Source organism: Ranitomeya variabilis, chromosome 7 (assembly GCF_051348905.1).
Source record: "Ranitomeya variabilis isolate aRanVar5 chromosome 7, aRanVar5.hap1, whole genome shotgun sequence".
Classification (NCBI taxonomy): domain Eukaryota; kingdom Metazoa; phylum Chordata; class Amphibia; order Anura; family Dendrobatidae; genus Ranitomeya; species Ranitomeya variabilis.
Genome location: NC_135238.1, coordinates 88,804,980 through 88,830,893, shown reverse-complemented (window position 1 = coordinate 88,830,893; position 25,914 = coordinate 88,804,980). Strand labels below are relative to the sequence as shown.

The 25,914-nt window shown below is 42.5% G+C and overlaps 2 protein-coding genes across 6 annotated transcripts in view; one reads left to right on the top strand and one right to left on the bottom strand.

The window, feature by feature from the left end:
* Window positions 1-25,914, top strand: part of HECW2 (HECT, C2 and WW domain containing E3 ubiquitin protein ligase 2) — a 346,877-nt gene that overhangs the window by 103,121 nt on the left and 217,842 nt on the right. For 3 of the 5 annotated variants that reach the window (XM_077275389.1, XM_077275386.1, XM_077275385.1), the window contains exon 2: window positions 24,243-24,558. The exons of the other annotated variants lie outside the window; for them this stretch is intronic. In XM_077275389.1, coding sequence (XP_077131504.1) covers window positions 24,264-24,558 — 295 coding nt within the window. In that variant the 5' untranslated portion in view covers window positions 24,243-24,263. The remainder of the gene's footprint in view (window positions 1-24,242; window positions 24,559-25,914) is intronic. 5 annotated transcript variants of the gene reach the window in all.
* LOC143786246 (uncharacterized) lies at window positions 15,629-17,645 on the bottom strand. Its single transcript, XM_077275521.1, has 2 exons — window positions 16,725-17,645; window positions 15,629-16,598 (listed from the first exon to the last, which is right to left on the bottom strand). The coding sequence occupies exons 1-2, from the start codon at window positions 16,919-16,921 to the stop codon at window positions 15,629-15,631; spliced, it is 1,167 nt and encodes a 388-aa protein (XP_077131636.1). The 5' UTR covers window positions 16,922-17,645.

Here is a 25,914-nt window from a genome sequence, read left to right as displayed (position 1 = left end):
CCATTTTGATCATGCACTTGTGGGTTTGGTTGAAGTCTCAGCAGGTTACGGGGTGACAGCTGCCACTTCTCCAAGAACTCAAAGACCTCATATGGGGTATTGTGGGGTGTGCATGAATCAATGAGGATCTGTATGGACCCTCGCACACGTAGCCTCACCTCACTGGGTAGGGGACGAAGGTACCAGGACAGACTGTGGGAGTATGCCTCCTCACCCTCATCCTGGGCAGCCCTGGCCAGGTAATTGCGAACCCCCATGTCCACATGCCTCCTGGTATCAGAGGCAGGGTTCTCTCGCCTTCGTCGCCCACGGCGGGATATGACAGCAGGCTGTGGGGAGGCCTCCAGAGGAACAGTAGGGCTGCTACTGTTGTCTGGCTCTTCCAGGCTGACGGGTGCTGGTGCAGGTGGAGCTACTGGTGCCGGTGCAGGAGGAGCTTGGAGGATGCAGCTGGAAGGCTGAGAAGATGGGCCAGCTACCTCTTCACCTTCCTCGACCGGATCTATAATGGCCTCAGAATCTGACCCTGTCTCCCTCTCAGTGAGGTTGGACTGAGTTCTGTTAAGAAATTTGATTAGAAAAAAACATATGACCCTAAAAAACATATGTGTATTGTGTTGTGATGTATGAACTTACGAGTTCTTCTGAAATCCATACTGGGAGCCAGAAGTGCCAGGCGGTCAAAATAAATGTATTTCCGCTTTGTGGGTGCGGCATCACCACTCCTGGCCCGCTGCTGACGTTCCCGCATGTATTGATCACGGATGCTGTGCCAGCGTCTCATAACATCTTCCACTGCAATAACAGACAATAACAATGTATAAGGACATTGCGCACAGTGGATCAACAAGTTTATTGAGATTTTACATAGTCATGTGGCCCAGTAAGCTGTATTTTTTAAACATAATCTGAATTACTAATAATAGGATAAAAAAACACATACTATGATTTAAGGGGATAGTGTGAAAACATGTTATTTAGTGCAGTTAATAATATTATTTTCAAAACATGAGTGAACTTATTTGTTGTTCCTCACGTGGACAGTCTGCAAAATCAGCAAAAAGTAGCCCACATATCCTCCATGCCGCCTCTTTTCTGGCCCGGTCGGAGTAGTGTGCATTCCTCTGGTCCCATATTTCTGGCCTTTCTTGGACCAGAACAATAAGCATCTCTACATTGATAAATGTAGACATGCCGCAGGACTCCGTGGAGGCGTTCTTCCGGGATGTCTGGTATTTCTCACAAGGCAGACGCGTGGTCCGTGTGTAATCCGTATTTTTCTCGCCCCATAGATTTTCACTGGCGTATTTTTGTAGGAATACGCTGACAATCGCAGCATGCTGAGATTTTCTCAGCCCGTAAAAATACGGCCGAGAAATATACAACTGATGGAAGCTGCCCCATAGAGAAACATTGGTCCGTGTGCAATGCGTTGTTTTTGCGCCTCTCCCTCGTCTGTATTTCTCTCTAGTGTGACCCCGGCCTTACAGATGCGCCTTTTCTGGGGTGGCGGGGGGCAGATGTTTTTAGCCGGGGGGCAATAACTATGGTCCCTCTCTAGGCTATTAAGTTCTGCCCTCAGTCACTGGCTTTCCCTCTCTGGCAGAGAAAATTGCGTGGGAATTAATTCCGTGAATTAATCCTTTAATTTAACCCCTACAGCTCCCAAATTTTACACACACTACTAACATTATTAGGGAGAGATATGTGTGTGTGTGTGTATATGTATATATATATATATATATATTTATATATATATATATATATGTATATATATATATATATATATATATATATATATATATATAGTGATGCAGTGACTCCTGTTATAGCTAGGGGTGCTGTCTGTGCTCCCCAGGACATGCATGGAGGTGTAATGGGGATAGTAAGACAGTGTCCGGCATTGTGGTGAACGGTCGGCATGTGTGTCGCAGAGGAAGGAACTCTGCGTTGTCATCCTGAAGCCATGTTGTGTTGTGGGACCTGTAGTCCCACAAGTAGTTGTGTAATTCTAAAGGGAGGTTGGCAAGGCTAGTTATGAGAGATGGGCGGGTCAAACTAGCCACACTCCCACCCAGGGGAGTGGTTACAGGTATGTAATGTGACCAGGGTGTGGGTCACAGGTGCTGAGTGAGGGGACCTGAATGGTCCATGTGCAAGGTCCTGGTAGAAACCTCTGTGTTGGGTGTGCTAGCCCACGTGGTGGGACTTTGCTACTGGTGGCCTGGTGTATTGGACAGTCCCAGCCGGGGATGGATGTCCTGAATAGTACCCGGACAGGCCACCTGAGTGATCCCGAGTAACCTGGGTGTTGGGAGGTCCTGGGAGTAGGACTGGATCCCTGAACAGCACGAGGTGAGGGCAGGGATCTGCAGAGCCAGTTACAGCTACTGTGTTGGGGAAGCTATTGTCCTTCAGTGGGTCTGGACTGACTGAGGTATGCCTGCCAGGCAAGTTGGTGATTTCCGTGAGGCAGCTTTTCCAGAAGACAGGGCTGACAAGGAGTCAGCGTGAGGAGCAGAGCTCCTTGAAGGTAACCCCGGACAAGGGGATTGTGCAAAAAGCAGAGAGGTGTATCTGTTATATGAACTAACTGATGTCCTATAATTCTTCGTGGATGTAATGAAACGGACTGTACTCTATCTGGTTTATGGGGAGTTTAAATAAACTAGATTGCCTGCTTATGTGAAGTAACCGTTCCTGTGTGCCTGAATATCGCGGTCAAGCGAGTGTCCCCCAACACAGATAGTGAGCGCTATCTCACAATATATATATACAGGGGTTGGACAAAATAATGGAAATACCTGGAAACATCAACAAAAGTTAGTTTAATATGGTGTAGGTCCACCTTCTGCTGCGATTACAGCCTCAATTCTCCAAAGTATGGATTCATACAAGGTGTGAATTGTTTCCAAAGGAATTTTAGCCCATTCTGCAGTTAAAAAAAAGCCTCCAGTTCTTTGAGTGACGATGGCGGCAGAATTCGACGTCTAACTTGAATCTCTAAAATCTATGATAAATGCTCAATAATGTTCAGTTCTAGGGATTGTGGGGGCCAGGTGAGATGCTCAACTTTATTAGAATGTTCCTCGTGCCATGCTTTAACGATTCTAGCTGTATGAATTGGCGCATTATCATCCTGAAAGATGGCGTTCCCCTCTGGGAACAGTGCTTGAACCATTGGATGCACTTGGTCGCCCAAAATGCCTAAACAATCTCGGCTGTTAATTCTTCCATGAAGGGATATCATTGGCCCGGCGGATCTCCATGAAATAGCACCCCAGATCATCACAGAACCTCTGCCATGTTTTACGGTTGGGAGAAGGCAGTCTGGATGGAATGCTTCTTTCGGCTGTCTCCAAACATGCACTCGGACGGAGGTCGGAAATAGGGTAAACGATGATTCGTCTGAGAATATCACATGTTTCCACTGCTCGCGGGACCAATTCTGGAGGTTTCTACACCACTCTAAACGCTTGGAAACATTTGTCATTGAGAGCAGCGGTTTTCTAATTGCAGCTCTTCTGTGGAATTCAGATTTGTGCAGCTCCCGACAAACAGTTTTCGTGGAAACTGGGTTCTGTAGGTGTTCATTGAGCTCAGCAGTGATTTTCGGAGCTGTGGTCTTGCGATCCTCTCTCACAATTCGCTTTAGAGTCCGACGGTCTCTCTCAGTCAACTTTGACTTTCAGCCGGACCTGTGCTTTGCTGCGGACGTTTTTCCTTCTCTTTCAAGCGCAGTCATTACTTTGGAGACAGTACCTCTTGACACACCAAGCATTTGGGCACTTTCTGTTACACTAGCACCTGCCATACGAGCACCAACAATTTGGCCTCATTGAAAATGCGAGAGGTCTGCCATTAGTATCAGGTTCTCATCAATGTTCTTACAATTATGCAAAACAAACAGTTAATTTACATACACATATCACATAACACAAATAATCAACTACAAAACATTACCATATGTCATGGTTTGCATGTTTATCACATGTTTGAAGATTATGATGCCAAAACGTTAGTTGTTTCCATTATCTTGTCCAACCCCTGTGTGTGTGTGTATATATATATATATATATATATATATATATATATATATATATATATATATACATATATATATCTATCTTATCAGTACAGACCAAAATGACAATGAAAATTGTACATTCACAATGAAGGCATCAAAACTATGAATTAACACATGTGGAATTATATACTTAACAAAAAATTGTGAGACAACTGAAAATATGTCTTATATTCTAGGTTCTTCAAAGTAGTCTCTTGATGAGCTTCAAAAGGTAGTCACCGTAAATGGTTTTCACTTCACAGGTGTGCCCTGTGAGGTTTAATAAGTGGGATTTTTTGCCTTATAAATGGGGTTAGGACCATTAGTTGTGTTGAGCAGAAGTCTGGTGGATACACAGCTGATAGTCCTACTGAATAGACTGTTAGAAATTGTATTATGGCAAGAAAAAAGCAGCGAAGTAAAGGAAAACGAGTGGCCATCATTACTTTAAGAAATGAAGGTCAGTCAGTCCGAAAAATTGGGAAACCTTTGAAAGTGTCTCCAAGTGCAGTTGCAAAAACCATCAAGCGCTACAAAGAAACTGGCTCACATGAGAACCGCCCCAGGCAAGGAAGACCAAGAGTCACCTCTGTTTCTGAGGATAAGTTTATCCGAGTCATCAGCCTCAGAAATCACAGGTTAACAGGAGCTCAGATTAGAGACCAGGTCAATGCCACACAGAGTTCTAGCAGCAGACACAGCTCTACAACAAATGTTAAGAGGAGACTGTGCAGCAGGCCTTCATGGTAAAATAGCTGCTAGGAAACCACTGCTAAGGACAGGCAACAAGCAGAAGAGACTTGTTTGGGCTAAAGAACACAAAGAATGGACATTAGACCAGTGGAAATCTGTGCTTTGGTCTGATGATTCCAAATTTGAGATCTTTGGTTCCAACCACCTTGTCTTTGTGCAACGCAGAAAAGGTGAAAGGATGGACTCTACATGCCTTGTTCCCACTGTGAACCATGGAGGAGGAGGTGTGATGGTGTGGGGGTGCTTTGCTGGTGACACTGTTGGGGATGTATTCAAAATTGAAGGCATACTGAACCAGCATGTCTACCACAGCATCTTGCAGCGGCATGCTATTCCATCCGGTTTGCGTTTAGTTGGACCATCATTTATTTTTTAATAGGACAATGACCCCAAACACACCTCCAGGCTGTGTAAGGGCTATCTGACCAAGAAGAAGAGTGATGGGGTGCTATGCCAGATGACCTGGCCTCCACCGTCACCAGACCTGAACCCAATCGAGATGGTTTAGGGTGAGCTGGACCGCAGAGTGATGGAAAAAGGGCCAACAAGTGCTAAGCATCTCTGGGAACTCCTTCAAGATTGTTGGAAGACCATTTCCGGGTTACTACCTCTTGAAGCTCATCAACAGAATGCCAAGAGTGTGCAAAGCAGTCATCAAAGCAAAATGTGGCTACTTTGAAGAACCTACAATATAAGACATATTTTCAGTTGTTTCACACTTTTTTGTCAAGTATAAAATTCCACATGTGTTCATTCATAGTTTTGATGCATTCAGTGTGAATTTACAATTTTCGTAGTGATGAAAATACAGAAAAATCTTTAAATGAGAAGGTGTGTCCAAACTTTTGGTCTGTACTGTGTATATATATACATACACATATATACATACACACACACACACCCACACCCACACCCCTATACTATGCTGGGCGGGAGATCTGAATAGTACTCGCTATTTTCCGAGTACCGCGAGTACTTCATTACTTGCCGAGTACCGAATACCGACAATTATACTCGCTCATCCCTAATTTGCATACTTCCGGTCACATTCTGACTAGACGTGTTCGGCCTCTTAATGTAAGTGAATTGAGAGAGGCTGAGCACGTATAGTTGGCAAATGATAACATGTATGCAAATCTCATACTTGCAGTCATGTGGTCACCCACTGTCACCAGTAACACCAGTGAATCCTGACAGCGTGAATAGAGAACACTGTCAGGATTCAGAAGTCTGCAGTCATATAGTGACTGCACACATAAAACGAAAGACTGGACAACGCCTTTAAGACACTAAAAGTGGATATTTGGTTAGGACCAAAGCATACTTACATGATGTATTTTGCTTTGTGCATGAGAAATCAATTTCAGTAAGTGCTTTGAAAGGCTGCTTTTCTAGAAATGTCTCATCGGATGCTTCCCACAACTGAAGGTGCTCTAGGCATATAGGTTATACATTCTTTTTCCCCATTCAGAACAATAAAGAAAGGATTATTTTCAGTATAGGTGTGCATCGCTCCCTGGAAGATGCCAGGCAAGCATTTTTGAAAGAAGATTGGCAGAATTGAGTGGTAAAGTACGGTATATAGAATAAATGTTTAATAGAAAGTGCCTGGACAGATGAGAGGCAGGAAGCATACCATGAGGCTCCACACCAAGCCGTGGTGACATCTGCTGCTTCTGCTCCGAGGCCTGTTGTCTTTTCCCAGCTTTACTGATATCACTGTTCAACAACAAAATTGTACATTGAACAAAAGTAGCTAATTTGTATATATTTGATGCTACTAAAATGACAGATAAAATTGATAATTGGCTCTAGTTTTTATTTTACAAGTGTCGATCTTGGAGAATGGTAATGCAATAAATGTTTGGAAACGAAGATATTTTTTCATATTAAGGTGTATTAGGTTTCCAATATCCAGGGAAGAGAGACTCTTCAGCCAGGTACAAAAATGTACAAAGTCCATCATTGGTTGATTCTGAGAAAATTTTACTCCGTTACACAGCAAGCTAGAACTAATGAAAAACGCTGTAAAGAGCAACAAGACAGTGAAGGGTTCAAGTATTTGACATCACCATTTCCTTGATTAAGTCATGGAAAGTTGAAAGAGGGTATCTTTGTTGGCCCACAGATTAGGGAGCTTTACATGGACATTCAGTTCGATGATGTACTTCAGGCTGTCGAGAAGGCAGCGTGGAATAGTTTTAAGTCCTTGTTCACATGTTCGTTTTTTATGTCTGTATGTGGTCTGTTTTTTAAGGGCTGCAAATACGGACATACGTACACCCATTGTATTCTTTGGTGGTGGGCACGTCACGTTTTTCACACGGACTGTGTGTCCATGTGAAAAACCCGCAGATATGTCAGGTTTTTTGTGCATAACAGACAAAATGCGTGCCGCACATGTGCACACTGATGCACGGATGACATCTGTGTGTCATCTTTGCAACACGTACCGTCACCTGGGAACAAGCGGTATAGTTCGTCTATAAGATGCCTATCCATTACTAACTCCATAGTCATATTGTAAAAAAGACACACCCTGAATAAAGATCTTCATTTGAAATAAAAAGCCACACTGTTTTACAAATTTATTTAAAAATAAAAAAACAAAGTTATACTCGTCTTAAACCCATTCTATTGAAGCCCTTGTCCCCTGTAAAAAACTAACAAACAAAAAAAACAGAAAATAAAAAATTATACCCTCACCTGTTTGAAGTGATGTTTAGCAATACTGTCCCAAGTTGTAATCCATGTCTGAAATATTAGGTTTACAACTTGGACGATGGCATGATGCGACCATCCAGGCTGAAAACCATGAGAGAATGAGATGCCAGTGCAGCTACTGTGACTAGCGGAAAGGTCATAGAGTTCACTGCTGGTCATTGAAGCTGTATTTCCACACATCACTGCAGTGAGCGCAAGGAGATCATAGCGAGCACCATGAGAAAATTTAGTAGTTGAGAAAAGGTATGATGGGAAGCGGAGCCTGGCGATGTTGCTGGACAATCAAGAGAGACGCTCAAGAACTACACTACAAACTGCAGGCCAAGATAAAGCGCCCCACCGGAAATGGCGATAAATGTAATTACGGTACTTTATTTTGCGGCTTATAAGATGCACTTAACAATAAGAATCCACCCCCCCCCCCAATTTTGTGGAGGAAAATAGGAAAAAGGAAAAAAAATCTTAATAAAAATGGTGGTCTGTCTTATAGTACGCTTTTACGGTAGCTTACCGGCTGTGCGGGGGGGTTGCGGTGATGGAGCATTGTCCGAGGAGGCAGGGTCTCTGCTGCAGGAAGCTGGCGGCAGCATGAGTGGGACAATGCCGTGGGCTCCAGGCTGGGATGATGGAGTGTTTGGTGGTGCAAGGCTGCCACGGTCTCCAGGCTCTTACAAAATGTTGGTTGAGCTCCCTCACTTTCCATCGTGTTCACTGCTGTGGAAATTGGGAAAATGGGGCACATGCGCTGATTGAGGTCTCTGACTTAATGGCATACGGTTATGTTTAAAGTGTACTAATGATTGAAAGAATGCGGGAAAGTGTAGATGATGGCAGACGTGATGAAATAACAATCTCCTACTGTGAATATAGCTGGTAATCTGGACCTGACTGTATGAAAAGAGCAGGGCTACAACAAAGTGATGTAAGAGCCGCAGAGAACACCCTGGGTCCCGGATCTTGCACAGCTCCTCTTGTGATCACTAAAAATAAACGTTACTTATCGCCCATTGTCATCAGATGGACTCGCGAGTAGTAAAGGCTAATGTGTGATGTGCGGCGGGCACTGCTCATGGTGCGGACACCAAATATTCTAATCTGCATTCTCCTTATAGTAAAGATGGAAAATTCTTTACTATATGCAGATATTTGGGGCTTTGTCAAGAGACTAGATCAATAGTACTCAGTCATATCTGGAGCCTATGCACAGTGTAATATGGCTCTGGTCAGGAGTCCTAAGGAGGTAGAGCTCTTCCTCGGAAAAAGATGTAGGCAGGAAGAAATGAAAACAAGTCGTGCCACTTAGTGGAGATGGCTACTTTAAGTCTATGTTTGACCCATTAACAAACTGTGTAATGGCTGAGGATTTTCTCCAAAGCAAACTACTCTCTACATCAGCTGTTTCGAGGGCCTCCTTCATGCCTGCAGAGCAGTGTGGCTTGTTGAATGCTGTAGGTATCTTCACTAGGTGGCAGTAGTTAGATGGTTTTCCTTTTTTCCAGGTGTGTGTTTTTACAATGGAGCATAGCCCAAAAGACATCAGGTTCATTTGATCTCCTTAACCCCTTCCGCTAGCGGACACTGCTGTACATCCTGATGAGATGTTGCCCAGGAGCTGGCTGTAATACGCAACCATATGTGCTGGGACTGGAAAGAACAGATTTTTTTTTCCCCCATTAAAAATTGCGAGACAAACCATTTTTGTTATACAAATTTCAGATTTTTTTCCACCACTAAAATAATAATAAAAAAAAACAAATGGAGGATTTTATTTTTATTTGTAATTTCACCACATTTAGAATTTTTCTCCCGTTTTTCAGTATTAGGGTATGTTTCCACGTTCAGGAAACGCTGCTTGTTTGACGCTGCGCAGCGCTGCAGCGTCAAACAAGCAGCGTCCAGATGTTCCTACATAGTGGAGGGGATTTTATGAAATCCTGTCTCCACTATGCGTGGAAACCCGCACGCGGCGGCCCTGCGACTACGGACATGCTGCGCGTCTTTTCAGATCGCAGCATGCCCGTCCACCTTGCGGGGACGCAGCGTCCCCGCAAGGCATATCACAGGGCCCTATGGGAGAGAGCGATCATCCCGGATGTGAAGAGTTAACACATCCGGCATGATCGCGTCCCAGAAAGGGGGCGGGGCTTAGCGCCGAGCGGCTTCGCCGCTGCGGCGATACCGCCGCCCATCCGTACCGTGGAGACATACCCTAAGGGAAGATGAATGTTGTCATTCAGCTAAGGCTGGAGTCACACTTGGCGTAAGACAATACGCCACGTATTATACGTCCGTACTACGGCCGTAATACGGAGAAATGTTCCCAAAATATTGATCCGTAGTCAGGGTGTGTCAGTGTATTTTGCGCATGGCATCCTCCGTATGTAATCCGTATGGCATCCGTACTGCGAGATCTTCGCGCAGGCTTGCAAAACCGACATCTAATGGATTTATGTGCTCAAATGTTAGGGAAAACATATATACAGTATATATATATATATGTCATTGAGACACATATATATATATTCTGTATTTAGATTTCATTCAGCGCGATATCTGTGAACAGCCGGTAATTCAATTGCCGGCTTTTCATTTCTCCTGCACAAACCCGACAGGATATGAGACATGGTTTACATACAGTAAACCATCTCATATCCCCCTTTTTTTTGCATATTCCACACTACTAATGTTAGTAGTGTGTATGTGCAAAATTTCAGCGCTGTAGCTGCTGAAATAAAGGGTTAAATGTCGGAAAAAATTGGCGTGGGCTCCCACGCAATTTTCTCCGCCAGAGTGGTAAAGCCAGTGACTGAGGGCAGATATTAATAGCCAGGAGAGAGTCCATGGTTATTGGCCCCCCCGTGGCTAAAAACATCTGCCCCCAGCCACCCCAGAAGAGGCACATCTGGAAGATGCGCCTATTCTGGCACTTGGCCACTCTCTTCCCACTCCCGTGTAGCGGTGGGATATGGGGTAATGAAGGGTTAATGCCACCTTGCTATTGGAAGGTGACATTAAGCCAGATTAATAATGGAGAGGCGTCAATTATGACACCTATCCATTATTAATCCAATTGTTGGAAAGGGTTAAAAAACACACACACACATTATTAAAAAGGATTTTAATGAAATAAACACAGCGGTTGTTGTAATAATTTATTGTTCTCGCAATCCATTTCCAGGCCCTCGCTTGGCAAAATAATAAACGCACAAGATACATACCTTCTGATGTCAGATCACGTCCCACGAAGTAATCCATCTGAAGGGGTTAACTTATATTACAGGCACGAGCTGCGATAAACCACTCGCTCGTGCCTGTAATCCCCGGGTGCTGAAAGGAAAGCAGGATCTGCACTTACATTGAGTCGCGGTGAGGCGCCCTCTGGTGGATGTTCTCATGAACTGCAGCCTGGGAACTTTTTCCCACGCTCCAGGTCATATGAGGACATCCACCAGGGGGCGCATCACCGCGACTGAAGGAAATGTAGGTCAATGACCTACATTTCATTAATTCGCCGGGGGATTACAGACACGAGCACCGCTGCATTTAGCAGGGCTCCTCCCTGTAATATTAGTTAACCCCTTCAGATGGATTACATCGTGGGACGTGATCTGACATCAGAAGGTATGTATATTGTGCGTTTATTATTTTGCAAAGCGAGGGTTTGCAAATGGATTGCGAGAACAATAAATTATTACAACAACCGCTGTGTTTATTTCATTAAAATCCTTTTTAATAATGTGTGTGTGTTTTTTAACCCTTTCCTACAATTGGATTAATAATGGATAGGTGTCATAATTGACGCCTCTCCATTATTAATCTGGCTTAATGTCACCTTCCAATAGCAAGGTGGCATTAACCCTTCATTACCCCATATCCCACCGCTACAGGGAGTGGGAAGAGAGTGGCCAAGTGCCAGAATAGGCGCATCTTCCAGATGTGCCTTTTCTGGGGTGGCTGGGGGCAGATGTTTTTAGCCACGGGGGGGCCAATAACCATGGACCCTCTCCTGGCTATTAATATCTGCCCTCAGTCACTGGCTTTACCACTCTGGCGGAGAAAATTGCGCGGGAGCCCACGCCAATTTTTTCCGCCATTTAACCCTTTATTTTAGCAGCTACAGTGCACAAATTTTGCACATACACACTACTAACATTAGTAGTGTGGAATATGCAAAAAAAATGGGGATATGAGATGGTTTACTGTATGTAAACCATGTCTCATATCATGTCGGGTTTGTGAAGGAGAAGGAAAAAGCCGGCAATTGAATTACCGACTTTTCACTAACACCGCTGCGTATTTCTCGCAAGTCACACTGCTGGTCCGTGTGGAATCCGTATTTTTCTCGCCCTCATAGACTTTCATTGGCGTATTATTTGCGCAATACGCTGACAAACGCAGCATGCTGCGATTTTGTACGGCCGTAGAAAGCCGTATAATACTGAACCGTAATATACGGCTGATAGGAGCAGCCCCATTGAGAAGCATTGTGCCGTATGTAATGCGAGTTTTACGTACGTAGTTTTTGTGCTCTTACGTACGTAAAACACGCATGTGTGACCCCGGCCTAATAATTAAGCATTTAAAGGGGTCTGTGTACAGAAAAATAAAAAGGTATCCGATAAAATATATAAAAGATAAAATAATAGATAAAAGATATCAGAATATGGAAACCAAAAATTGTTGTTTTTTTTTGTTATGTTTCGTGCAAAAGTATCAAAGTATCAGTACATTTTTAAAAACTAAAAAACTATAGAAATTTGATATTGGAATCTTGTTAACCCACATAATAAAGATGATAAGTCAATTATACAAAATGGTGAATGGTGATTAGAGGAATAAATAATTGAAATCTAGACTTGCTGTTTTTTGTTTTGGGATTTTTTAACATTTACGTATTTTACATTTTTTCTCCCAAAACCATAATAAAAAAGCCATATGCACCGCAAAGTGATACCACTAAAGAGTACAATTCGTCAGCTCTGATGAAGAAAAATGACAAAACATATAGGTCTGTAGTCTGGAGACAAAAAAAACAGATGGTTTATATTTTCAGAATGTATTTATTGTACAGAAATAACTAAAAATATTCAATAAAACGATATCGGTTTGGAAAATGCCATATTTCTACTGACCCATAAAATAAAGTTAACACTTTATTGGTGCAACACAGTGACTAGTGTAAAGTTTATCCCCTTTCTAACATGGCTATTTTCTGTTTTTGCGTTTGTTTTTTCCTACCCTTTTTCCCTTAACGCTTTTATTTTTCTGCTCATATGAGGCTTGTTTTATGTGGGACGAGTTGTACTTTTGAATGACACCATTCATTTTACACAGTGTCCTGGAAAATGGGTAAAAGATTCCAAGTGTGGTTAAAGTGGTGAAAAAAACGCAATTCAGTGATTTATTATTATTATTATTATTATTTTTTCAACATTATATATTGTGATAAAAATGATCTGTATGGGTAGATTCACACAGGGCGTTTTTGCTGCTTTTTTTTTTTCTGCAGCAAAACCTGATCATCCTGGCAGGAAAGAAGCTGCGTCAAAAATGCAGGTTTAGGTGCGTTTTTTTGGTGCTTTTTTTTTCTCTTTGTCCATGCTAATGTCCTTGGATTTTCAGCAGCAAAAATGCAGCAAATAATGACACCTGCGTTTTTGCTGCGTTTTTTTCAACACCCATTCAAGTCAATGGGTGAAAAAACGCCGCAAAAACGCTGAAAGAAGTGACTTGCTCTATGTCAAAAAAACGCAGCAAAGCACAAAATACTGGTCACACAAAAAACCAATGTGTGTGCATGAGATTTCTGAAATCTCATAGGCTTTGCTGGTATTGTAAAAAGCAGCTGAAAATTAGCATAAAAAAACGCAGCCAAAATACACGGCAAAAACGTCCTGTGTGAACTTACCCTAAATATAATTCCCCTCATCAGTACGATTATGGCGATACTAAACTTGCTCAGTTTTTTTTATTATTATTTTAGTGTTGAAGACTTTTTGGGACCTTTTTTAAAAATAATGAAAAAAGTTATTGTTGTAATTTTCTAGACCAGTAATGTCGTCATTTTTTTGGTCGATGGAGCTGAGTAAATGCTTATTTTATACAGGGCGAGACTACATTTTTATTGATATTATGTTGGGATAGATCTACAGTGCCTTGCAGAAGTATTCACTCCCCTTGGCTTTTTACTTATTTTGTTACATTACAACCTGTGTTTAAATATTTTGTAATCCGATGTGTATGATGCATCGCACTAAATAGTCTAAGGCTTCTTTCACACTTCAGTCATTTGGCGTCAGTCACCTCCGACATCGTGACGGATCGACGGATCCGTCAAAACTGTTGAAAAAACGGTTCCAACGGATCCGTTTTTTTGACGGATCAGTTATACTGATCCGTCAAAAAAACGGATCCGTTGGAACCGTTGCGTCCGTTTTTCATCCGTTGGATCCGTTTTTTGACGGATCCGTTTTTAAAAAAAGGGAGGATCTCAATGTGATTGGCTACTGGAAACTACTGGAAAACTATATATACTGTGTATTTACATCACATCTTTGAAAGGGTTTATTAGAGAAAGTGGCAGCGATGGAGCAAGTACTGGCAAACATAGCGAAGATATGTGCGGATTTTACTTTTGAGGCAAATCGGTTGGCAGTCATCGTTCCGGACAAGGAGGAGGAAAGCCTGCGGATCCTGCGGCAGCGGCGGAAGAGAAGGCTGTGGATCCATCCCATCACAGCCCAACGCATGACCCGTGGTGTTTATTCAACACTTTACATTGAACTGAGGGAAAACCCTCAGAAGTTCTTCAACTATGTGAGGATGAAGGCTGAAAATTTCGAAATTTTATTGGGTCATGTGGAAGACTCTATACGGAGACGAGACACCCAGATGCGTTTCTCCATATCACCAGCGGAGTGTCTCATGGTGACTATTCGGTAAGTTATTTATTTATTTATTTGTGTTTTCCTTTTGTTAACAGATTCCTTGCAAGTGGAGAGTCGTTCTCATCGCTACATTTTCAGTTTAGGCTTGGGATATCCACCATTTCCGGGATCATCAGAGATACCTGCCGGGCACTGTGGGAGTGCTTACAAGCGGAATATATTCCAGAGCCATCACAGGAGAGGTGGCTGGAGATTGCACAAAATTTTCAACAAATATGCCAGTTCCCAAATTGTGTCGGCGCAGTTGATGGGAAACATATAAGGATCGTCAAACCTTCTGGCTCTGGATCAGAATTCTACAATTATAAGAAATATTTTTCAATTGTTTTGATGGCCATAGCCGACGCACACTGTAAGTTCATCGCTGTGGATATCGGTGCGTATGGACGCGCAAATGACTCACAGATTTTTAAAAGTTCACCAATGGGGCGTCGGTTGTATGGAGAGACATTTGATTTTCCGCCCCCTAGACCTCTCCCTGGAACAACCGGTCCACCGTTACCATTTGTTTGCGTTGGAGATGACGCCTTCCAGCTTTCCCCACATTTGCTTAAACCCTTTGGAAGTAGTGGACTGACCCAGAGGAAGAAAATTTTCAATTACCGTTTAACCAGAGCACGAAGAGTAGTGGAATGTGCTTTTGGCATCCTAACTGCCAAATGGAGAGTGCTACTAACTGCCATTAAACTGCAGACTGAAACTGTCGATGATGTGGTGAAGGCTTGCGTGGTACTTCACAATTTTGTTTTATCAAAAGAACATGTTTCCCTGGAGGATAATGTTTCAGAAAGCACCTTGCCGGACTACCACAACACAACTTTTCGCAGTCCAGTAGCAGTCTCCAGAATGCGGGACAATTTTGCAGACTACTTCATGTCTCCTGCAGGATCAGTTGACTGGCAGTATCAAATGGTTTAAAAAATTTTTTTTTCAAACTTGTAAAAATACCATTTTTTTGTTTGGTTAACCTTGCTGTATTTTGTATGTTTTGTACCGGTACCCTTTAAACATTTTGTAATGTTTACTATTACCATAACCTTGGTGGTTTTAATACAGTTTAAAAAAAAAAAAAAAAAAAAAGACAGACAATAAAATTGTTTTTAAACCACAAAAAGTTTTATTTATTTACATACAGTTTTTAAAGGTTCTCATAATTTGGGGTGGACTTAGTAGCGGAGGGGCTGACAGGGTGGGCCACGTCTATAGGGGGGGACAGGACATCACGGGGAGGAACAGAAGTGGAATGGGTGGTGAAAACATGAGGTTGGGCAGGGAGTTGAGGTACAGATGTGGTTTGTGGGAGGTATGGTGAAGGTGTTGGTGGGATTGGGAACGGTGAAGTTAAAGGGGAAGAATGGAAAGGGGAAGGTAGGAACTGGGAAATACTGAGGGGGGAAGAAAGGTATGGCGAAGGAGTAGAAGGAGGATGGACGGGAGGAGGATGGACGGGAGGAGGATGGACGGGAGGAGGACGGACGGGAGGAGGACGGACGGGAGGATAGACGGCGACTTGAGAGGGGAAAGGTGTTGAAACATGAAGGGTGGGTGGAGGGGCTTGGGACATCGCCTGCACTAGAGCAGTGTGGCAGCCTTGCATCACATGCATCTGCAGGTCAGGAGTTAGATTCTCCATGTGCCTGAGGACTGACTGAAAAAAGCAGTGTCTTGGTGACTGGTTTGCATCTGACTGCATCCTATCCAGACGACTGCCGAGTTCCAATATGCATTTGTGAAGCATATTGTACCCAGCAGACGTTTGCTCACCCAAAAGCTTGATGGCATTCTGGAAGGCTGCATTCAAATGCAAAAATTCAGGCGCATAGCTCCTTTCCTGACCTCTCTGGCGCTGCCGTCCTGACCCCAAAGGTGGTCTAGATGTTGCGGCAGTGTCAGAGGGGTGGGGTAAAGGGAACTCCATCTCATCACCTGCAGCTTCAAGTGACGAAGTCCACCCTGCTGCTCCAGCGCTGGTGGATGGGGCCGAGGGATCACACAAAAGGGAAGGTGCAGACACAGAAGGGTCGACGTGGTCCACGGTGGCGGACCCCTGAGGGATCGCTCCAGAGGGGTGCAACTCTGATGCAGGCTCCCGAGTGCTGCTGACAGTACTGTTAAAGAAGAAACAAACAAAAAAATTAGTATCTTGATATTACAATTGCCCTTGCTGCCAAAAAAAAATAGAAGGTTACACATTTTAACAGTTTGACTGAAAACTTGTGGTGTTGAATATTTACCTTCTGCTCAGCAGCGTCGACCGGAGGAACGACAGGGCTCTGGAATGCTTATACCTGCTCCTGCGTCCTCTAGATCCACTCGGGGCCTGCATCTCCTTGTTGAACTCCCTCTTGAAGCGATCCCTCAGTGACCGCCACCGCACGATTACCCTGTTACCTGGAAAGAGAAAGCAAAAAAAGGTTACTATACAACACATTAAATCATGCTAACACACGTTAATGAACTGTGAATACTTACGTGCTAGATCCTGGGCCCCAGCATCGAGTTCCTCCCAGTTATCAATCACAGCATTCCACACTTCCTCCCATAGCCGTCGGGTGACGTACTGGTCAACATGGCGGCGGTCCGACATCTTCCATAGCGGCTCCCGACTTTGGACCGCTTGGATGAGGGTGTCCACATCTATGCCCTCTTCCTCTTCCTCATCCTGTTCGGGAGCACGCTGTGAAGCCTTTTAACAAAAAAAAAAAAGAATAAAAAGGGAAAGATTATAACACATGAATTTTACAGTTTGCTAAACTCCAAACCAAAAAAGGAACTTACTCTGCGGTGACTGCTGCGCCTAGCATTCCGACGACTATGGTAGGTGCTCTGAGGAACTCTACGTCGAGCCCCGGATTGTGAAGACTAATAAAAAAAAATAAATAATAAATAAATGATGTGCTTGGATGGAGGCATATGTACTGTGTGTGTGCTGTGCTGAATGTTTGTGTTGAGTGTAGTGTGTTTTATGTGAGGATCTGTCTCTGCAAAACTTACACTATGCGCTCCCGCTCCTCTCATTTCTCCACCCTGCCCGTCTCCTTCATGAAGCTCCTCTGCTGCTGCTGCTGCTCCTCCTTCTTCTTCCTGTGAAAACAGAATAAATACATATAGGGTTCAAAAACATTACCAGAGATGTACCAAAATTTTTTTAGGAATAATAACAAAAAAAACCTCAGGTGCCTGACGATGTGAGGGGGGGCTCTCAGATGAAGACATTCTGCCTGAGTCTGTCTTGGTCCCTAGAATCTGCAAGTATAAAGAGAGTTCTAAGCTACTATACAAAAGGATAGACGCAGCTTTTCGGGACTTTATACTTACATGTTTTCAAAACTTTGGGGGGTCTGCCTGCGTCGTCTTGGTCCCTAGTTCCTTGGTCCCTAGAATCTGCAAGCATAAAGATAGTTCTAAGCTACTATAAAGTGGCGTAACTACAAAGTTATGGGCCCCGGTGCAAACTTCCAAATGGGGCCCCCCCGCCAAAATATTTTCCACCCAAATCCACATCCTGCCCCATCCATCTCCACATTCTGCCCCATCAGTCTCCGCATTCTGCCCATCCGACTCCGCATTCTGCCCATCCATCTCCACATTCTGCCCCTCTCTCCACATCTCACCAGAACAGCAGGAACCAGATATCTGCTGCTGGTTGATGCCAGATAACACGAGCTGCACACAACCAGGACTGAGCTGCTGAGAGCTGAAGGACCTGATGTGACCTCATCGTCATTTGATCAGGAGGCGGAGCTGATAAATGCTGAAAGCCCTATGATAGTGATGACGTCACCACAGGATCTTCAGCTCTTTCTTTCAGAGACAGTTTCAACCTTATAAAAAAAATTCCCTCATTCAAAGTTAAAATACCAATACCCAAAAATGATAATTATGTTTACCCTAGTTATAACCAGATAACATTTTGTATACCAAAGGTTTGCATTCTGCATTTAGATATAGAACATCAAACACCTTTATTGAATGTAGACCAGTTTTAAATTTATCTTGAAATCATACTACGGACAGTTTTGTGTTATTTTTATTACAATTTTTTTTTTTTTTTCCTTTTTGTTTTTGTTTGGACAGTAGGAGCTACACTGCTCTTTATTTGAAATACCAGTACAGTATGTTAATGTATGAAAAATCACCAAAAAATGCAGAACACATCACACAGCATTTACAAACACACACACACACACACGTCACATCACAGCCATTAAAAACACCAGCACAGTATGAAAAATAAAACACATGTCAGGCAGGCAGGCGGTCTGGCACACATCACACGGCATACACACACACACACGTCACAGCACAGCCATTAAAAATACCAGCACAGTATGAAAAATAAAACACATGTCAGGCAGGCAGGCGGTCTGGCACACATCACACGGCATACACACACACACGTCACAGCACAGCCATTAAAAATACCAGCACAGTATGAAAAATAAAACACATGTCAGGCAGGCAGGCGGTCTGGCACACATCACACGGCATACACACACACACGTCACAGCACAGCCATTAAAAATACCAGCACAGTATGAAAAATAAAACACATGCAAGGCAGGCATACACACACACGCTGGGTGGCAGTACTCACATAGCAGTCTCTGGCAGGGTCTCTCTTGCTAGCGGGTATGTCTCGCTGGCAGGGTATGTCTCACTGGCAGGATCTCTCGCTGGCAGGATCTCTCGCTGGCAGGATGTCTCTCGCTGGCAGGATGTCTCTCGCTGGCAGGATATCTCTCGCTGGCAGGATGTCTCTCGCTGGCAGGATGTCTCTTGCTGGCAGGATCTGTGTTCTCTCTTGATGGCACATTGAAAAATGAGGCCCACCTGTCCTGTTTATATAGTTTTGGGGTTGTCTGGGAAAAGTATCAACTTTTTGGAGCATGCTCAGTTAAAAAAAACGGATTGGGGCGACGGATCCGCCAAATAACGGATCGCGACGGATCCGTCGTCCATAGGCGCCCATTCTATAAAATGACGGACGCGACGGATCCGTCGCGGACCGTTAATTAGGCGGCGACAAAAAACGTTACAAAGTCCGTCGATGTCTAGACAACGTCCGCCAAATTTCGACGGATCCGTCGCATGACGGATAGAACGGATGGCCATCTGTCACAATCCGTCGTTAATGCAAGTCTATGGGGGAAAAAACGGATCCGTCGAAAATAAAAACGGATCCGTTTTTTGAGGAAAATGGCGGATTTAGACTGACGCCAAACAACTGAAGTGTGAAAGAGGCCTAAGTTGGTGAAATGAGAAAAACATAGGCGGGGAAGATGCAGCTGGTAAGAATATTAATGAACTTGCACTACATTGCATACACATTTACACAGGTTTAGCCAATAAAAATGTTAATATGCGTGCTCCTTTAACCCCTTAACGACTGCCGATATGCCTATTGTTAAGGAACCTTATTCCTCAGCTCCGCTGTTTGATGACTCTGAGGAATAAGAGTATAGCGCCACCCATCAGCGGCAATTCGCGTGGGTGTCAGCTATTCATGACAGCTGACACCCTGCGATATCGGCCCCAGCCGGTTTTGAAGCTAATCAAAGCCGATTAACCCCTAAAATACCGCTGTCAATCGCAACCGGGTCATTTAATTGATTACAAGGGGACACAAGACCCCCGCGATGAAAATCGCTGATCCAGATGGTTACCATGGTACTCTGAGGTCTTGTGATGTCTATAAGCTGGGTCTCACAGGCTGAGTTCGTGACTCACTGACAGTCTCATGCACTGCAGTACACGAGTACTTCAGTGCATGAGACCAGTTATCACAATGAAAAGTATACCTGTCCCAGAGTGGGACTAAGTGTAAAAGAAAATATATAAGCACAAAAAAGCGCACACAAATCATGAAATCGCTCAATTGCTCAAAATTCAGCATTTGTGATGAAACAAGAATAAACAAAAAAGTACACATAATTGGTATCGCTGGGGCCGGAACTACTATAAAACTGGCATGTTATTTATTCAGTAGGGCAAACGCAGTTACAAAAAAAAATTAAGAACATGCCAAAAATGTCGCTTTTACATCGGAGTGACTCACAAAAAAGTGAATAAAAAGCAATCAAAAAGTCCTAAGTAAAATAAAAGTGGTATAAATGAAAATGCCAAATCGTTCTGCAAAAAAACAAGCTTATTATGGCTCATTGGGCAAACAAATAAAAAAGTTACAGCTCTCAGAAAATGGCGATGCAGAAACAAGTTAATTTTTGTAAAATATTGTTTAGTGTGTAAAAATGGCAAACCATAAAGTTACAATATAAATCTGATAACGCTGTAATTGTATTGACCTGACGTACAAATGACATACAACGTATCACTTTTACCACACAGTGAATGGCGCAAAACATAAGAACAATAACTTAATTGCTGGTTTTTGTTCATTCTGTGTTTGAAAAATCTGAATAAAAAGCGATCAAAAATTATGTACCCCAAAATCGTGCCAAAAAATTTGCAACTTATCGCAAAAAATAAGTCCTCATACAGCTCTGTTCGCCCAAAATTTAAAAAGATACACCTCTCGGAATATGGCACCATTGTATCTATTGTATAATAGCAGCAAAGCCTAAAAAAACCCTACATAAATCTAGTATCGCTGTAATGTACAGCCCAAAGAATAAATCTGCCTTATCAGTTATGTCGCATGGTGAACAGCGCAAAAATAAAAATAAGAACTATTCTTGTAATGCTGTCTATTTGTTTATTCTAACTCCCAAAATTTCTGATGCAGTGAAGTTTCCAATATGGGGTCACCTGGGGGGTTTCTGCTGTTCTGGCACCTCAAGGGCTCATCTAATGGAGCCCACAGTCTATTCAAACAAAATCCGAGTTCTAAAAGCCAAGTAGCGCTCCTTCCCATCCAATCCCCGCCGTGTGCTCCAACAGTAGTGTTCAACATCATATGGGGTACTGCCACTTTTGCATAACAAATTGTGGGGTCCAATTTCTCCCATTACCCCAAGTGGAAATTATAAATTTGGTGCTAAAAAAGCATTTTAGTGGAAAATATATATATTTTTGTTCTCACATATAAATGTTATAAGGTTTTTGTGAATCACCTGCGGGTTAAAATGCTCCATACACCCCAGATGAATTTTTTGACGAGTCTAGTTTCTTAAATTGGGTCATTTGTGGGGAGTTTCTGCTGTTTTTGCATGTGAGGGTCTCTCCAGATGCGACATGGCATTCATAATCTATCCCAGGCAAATAGCGCTCCTTCCTTTCCTAGCCCTGCCATGTGCCCAAACAGATGTTTTTGACCACATATGGAGTATTATCGCGTTTGGGAGAAATTGCATACCAAATTATGGGGTCCGATTTCACCTATTATTCATTGTGCGCACTCAGGAGAAATTGCACAATACATCTTGGGGTCCATTTTTTTTCCTGTTACCCTTGTGAAAATAAACAAATTGGGGTAAAAGTAAAATTTTTGTGAAAAAAAAGTAAAATGTTAATTTTTTCCTTCTATATTGCTTTAGTACCTGTGAAGCACCTGAAGGGTTAATGAACTTCTTGAACGTGGTTTTGAGGACTTAAGGGGTACAGTTTTTAGAATGGTGTCACTTTTGGGTATTTTGTGTCATATAGACCCCTCAAAGTCACTTCAACTGTGATGTGGTCCCTAAAAATTTTTTTTTCTAAATTTTGTTGGAAAAGTGATAAATCGCTGGTCAACTTTTAACCCTTCTAACTTCCTAACAAAAAAAATATGGTTCAAAAATTGTGCTGATGTAAAGTAGACATGTGGAAAATGTTACTTATTATGTTTTTTGTGTGACACCACTCTCATTTTAACCCCATCATGACCTTAGGAATTTCCGTTTCTCCGTGTTCGTTTTTCGCTCCCCTCCTTCCCAGAGCCATAACTTCTTTATTTTTCCGTCAATATGGCCATGTGAGGGCTTATTTTTTGCAGGACGAGTTGTACTTTTGAACGACATCATTGATTTTACCAAGTACTCTACTAGAAAATGGGAAAAAAATTCCAAGTGTGGTGAAATTGCAAAAAAGTGCAATCCCACACTTGTTTTTTGTTTGGCTTTTTTGCTAGGTTAACTAAATGCTAAAACTGACCGAATATTATGATTCTCCAAGCCATTATGAGTTCATAGACACCAAACATGTCTAGGTTCTCTTTTATTGAAGTGGCAAAAAAAAATTCCAAACTTTGCTAAAAAAAAAAAATTGCGCCATTTTTCGATACCCGTAGCGTCTCTATTTTTCGTGATCTGGGGTCGGGTGAGGGCTTATTTTTTGCGTTCCAAGCTGACGTTTTTATTGATACTACTTTTGTGCAGATACGTTCTTTTGATCGCCCGTTATTGCATTTTAATGCAATGTCACGGCGACCAAAAAAACGTAATTCTGGCATTTCAAATTTTTTTCTCGCTACGCTGTTTAGCGATCAGGTTAATGCCTTTTTTTATTGATAGATCGGGCGATTCTGAAAGCGGCAATGCCAAATATGTGTAGGTTTGATTTTTTTAATTGTTTTTTTTTTTAATAGGGCGAAAGGGGGGTGATTTAAACTTTTATTTTATTTATTTTATTCACATTTTATTTTTACTTTTTTTTAACTTTTGCCATGCTTCAATAGCCTCCATGGGAGGCTAGAAGCTGGCACCACTCGATTGGCTCTGCTACATAGCAGCGATCATCAGATCGCTGCTATGTAGCTGAATTACAGGCTTGCTATGAGCGCCGACCACAGGGTGGCGGTCACAGCAAACCGGCATCAGTAACCATAGAGGTCTCAAGGACCTCTGGTTACTATGCAGAAGCATCGCTGACCCCTGATCATGTGACGGAGGTCGGCGATGCGCTCATTTCCGGCCCGATGGCCAGAAGCGCCGGTTAAATGCCGCTGTCTGCGTTTGACAGCAGCATTTAACTAGTTAATATAAAGAGGTAATACACGTCACTCTGTAAAAAAACGCACGGAAAGGGGTACCACTCTCTTACATGAATCAGAAAAAATATCCGGCACTCAAAAGTTGATGCAAATAGGTTTTATTTGGATGCAATCCCAGACTTTATGTAACGTTTTGGTCTGTAACTTAGACCTTCTTCAGACTAGAGTTGAAAAAGTAAACAAACAATAAGAAGCAATACATGTATAGTATTTTTTCTGATTCGTGTAAGGGAGTGGTACCCCTTTCCGTGCACCATTTAACTAGTTAATAGCGGCGGGTGAATCGCGATTTCACCCGACGCTATTGCGGGCACATGTCAGCTGTTCAAAACAGCTGACATGTCCCGGCTTTGATGCGGGCTCACCGCCAGAGCCCTGCATCAAAGCAGGGGTTCTGACCTCGGACGTACTATCCCGTCCGGGGTCAGAAAGGGGTTAAGTGCATAAGAATTCAAAGTTTGAAAATTGCAAAATTTTTCAAATTTCTGCTAAATTTCTGTTTTTTTTTTCAATGCTAGTCATATCAAACAAATTTTACTACTATCAGGAAGTACAAAATGTCACGAAAAAACATTCTCGGGATCAGTGGCATCAATTGAAGTGTTCCAGAGTTACTTTATAAAGTGACACTGGTCAGATTTCAAACGTATGGCCTGGTCTTTAAGGGGTTAAATCCTGTTATTACAAAATTAAAATGAAAAATGTTTTGTTTCTTCATTTATACAGCCATTGTTAAATATTGCACATTATTTTTATGTTGGTTAATATTGTGACTGTAATGAATAAAATGCTGATTATTTGGTTGTTTTTTTTGACATTTCAGACCTTTGAGACTCCGTTTTATATGATGGCCAGCTCTGCTCGGGATCATCTACTTTTTGTTCGAAGGCGCACCCCTCAGCTACGATATACGCTAAGTCCAGAAAATCTTCAAAGTTTTGCATCACAAAGCACAATGAGTGAGAACTTGAACTTTCAGCGGGCCAACAGTGACACTGACCTGGTGACATCTGACAGCCGCTCCAGCCTGACAGCCAGCATGTATGAGTACGTCTTGGGGCACTCGCAGCAACTTATCATCTTCTGGGATATAAAAGAAGAAGTAGATCCCACAGATTGGATTGGCCTTTATCACATTGGTAAGTGTAAAGCTGTATTACATTTTTTTTACAGTGTTGAAAATTACAAAAATTAATTTGATAATCTAGAATTGTAAAGTGCTGCGGAATATGTTGGCGCTGTATAAATAAAATGATTATTATTAAAATTGTTATATAGGTTTTTTTTATTATTATGAATCACCAAGATGATTAAGAACAACATTTGAAAAGTTGCATTTTAGATGTGATTTTTTTAAATGTCTAATCATGGCACTGCCCTGTGGTTGGAAAGCCACGATATCATGCCACAGTGTTTAATGCGGACAGTACATTAATACCTGAAAGTAGCTTGGAGCTGATGAAACTGTAAAAATGTTTTATATTCCTATATTTTTCCATTCTTATATTCTGATTTTTATGGAATTGAATGAATTGGACTAAAGGGCATCTGTCAGTAGGATCTACCCCTCCTAAGCCGTCTATATGGGCATGTAGATCATAGGAAGCTGAATACAATGACACCTTGATATCTGCGATCTGATGTCTTATTCCAGAGAAATCCATTTTTTTTTATGTAAATGAGGTGTTCAGGACTACGGGCCGGAGACTGATCTACATGAGAATCTGCCTCCAGAGATTATTTTACGTGAAAAGGGATGTTACCAGTGTGAGACATTTATTGACTGACGGTCTGCTGTCATAATCACACACAGCTCTGCAGTGAGAACAGGACAGCAGAGCTAACACAGTACAGCAGAAGTGAAGTTTGTCTTATTACAAACATTTGCAGTTGTCCTCACACAGCACTTCAGTTTCCATCTCACAAGCAGCCAGTGTGGGGGAAGGGCAGTGCAGCAGAGCTGACAGCATTGTGAGAAAAACACTGCAAATGTGTTTGTTTGTGTTTGTAATGAAGGTACAACTCTGCTGTAGATGTACTGTGTTGTTTATATGTTGTTTATATAATTAGCACAGCTCCGCAGCATGATTTACAGCTCTATGAGAGAACAAATGCTGATGCAAATATTTGTAATGAGACAAGGCAGAGCTCTGCTGTACTGTTAGTTCTGATCTCACTGCAGAGCTGTGTGTGATTATGAGAGCACAATGGCAGTCATTGCTTGGTTCACACTGGTAATGACCCTTTTAGTTAAAATAATCTCTGGAGGCAGATTCCCATGCAGATCAGTGTCCGGCCCATATATCAGCTCATTTAACATGTACTTAAAAAGGTGAATTTATCTGGAGTAAGACATCAGATTACAGATATCAAGGTATCTTTATAGTCAACTTTCTAGGATCTACATGTCCATATAGAAGGCTTAGGGGGGGTGATTCAACTGATAAATGCCCTTTAATACACCACTGAAGCTCCTCATATTCCTGTTGTAAATC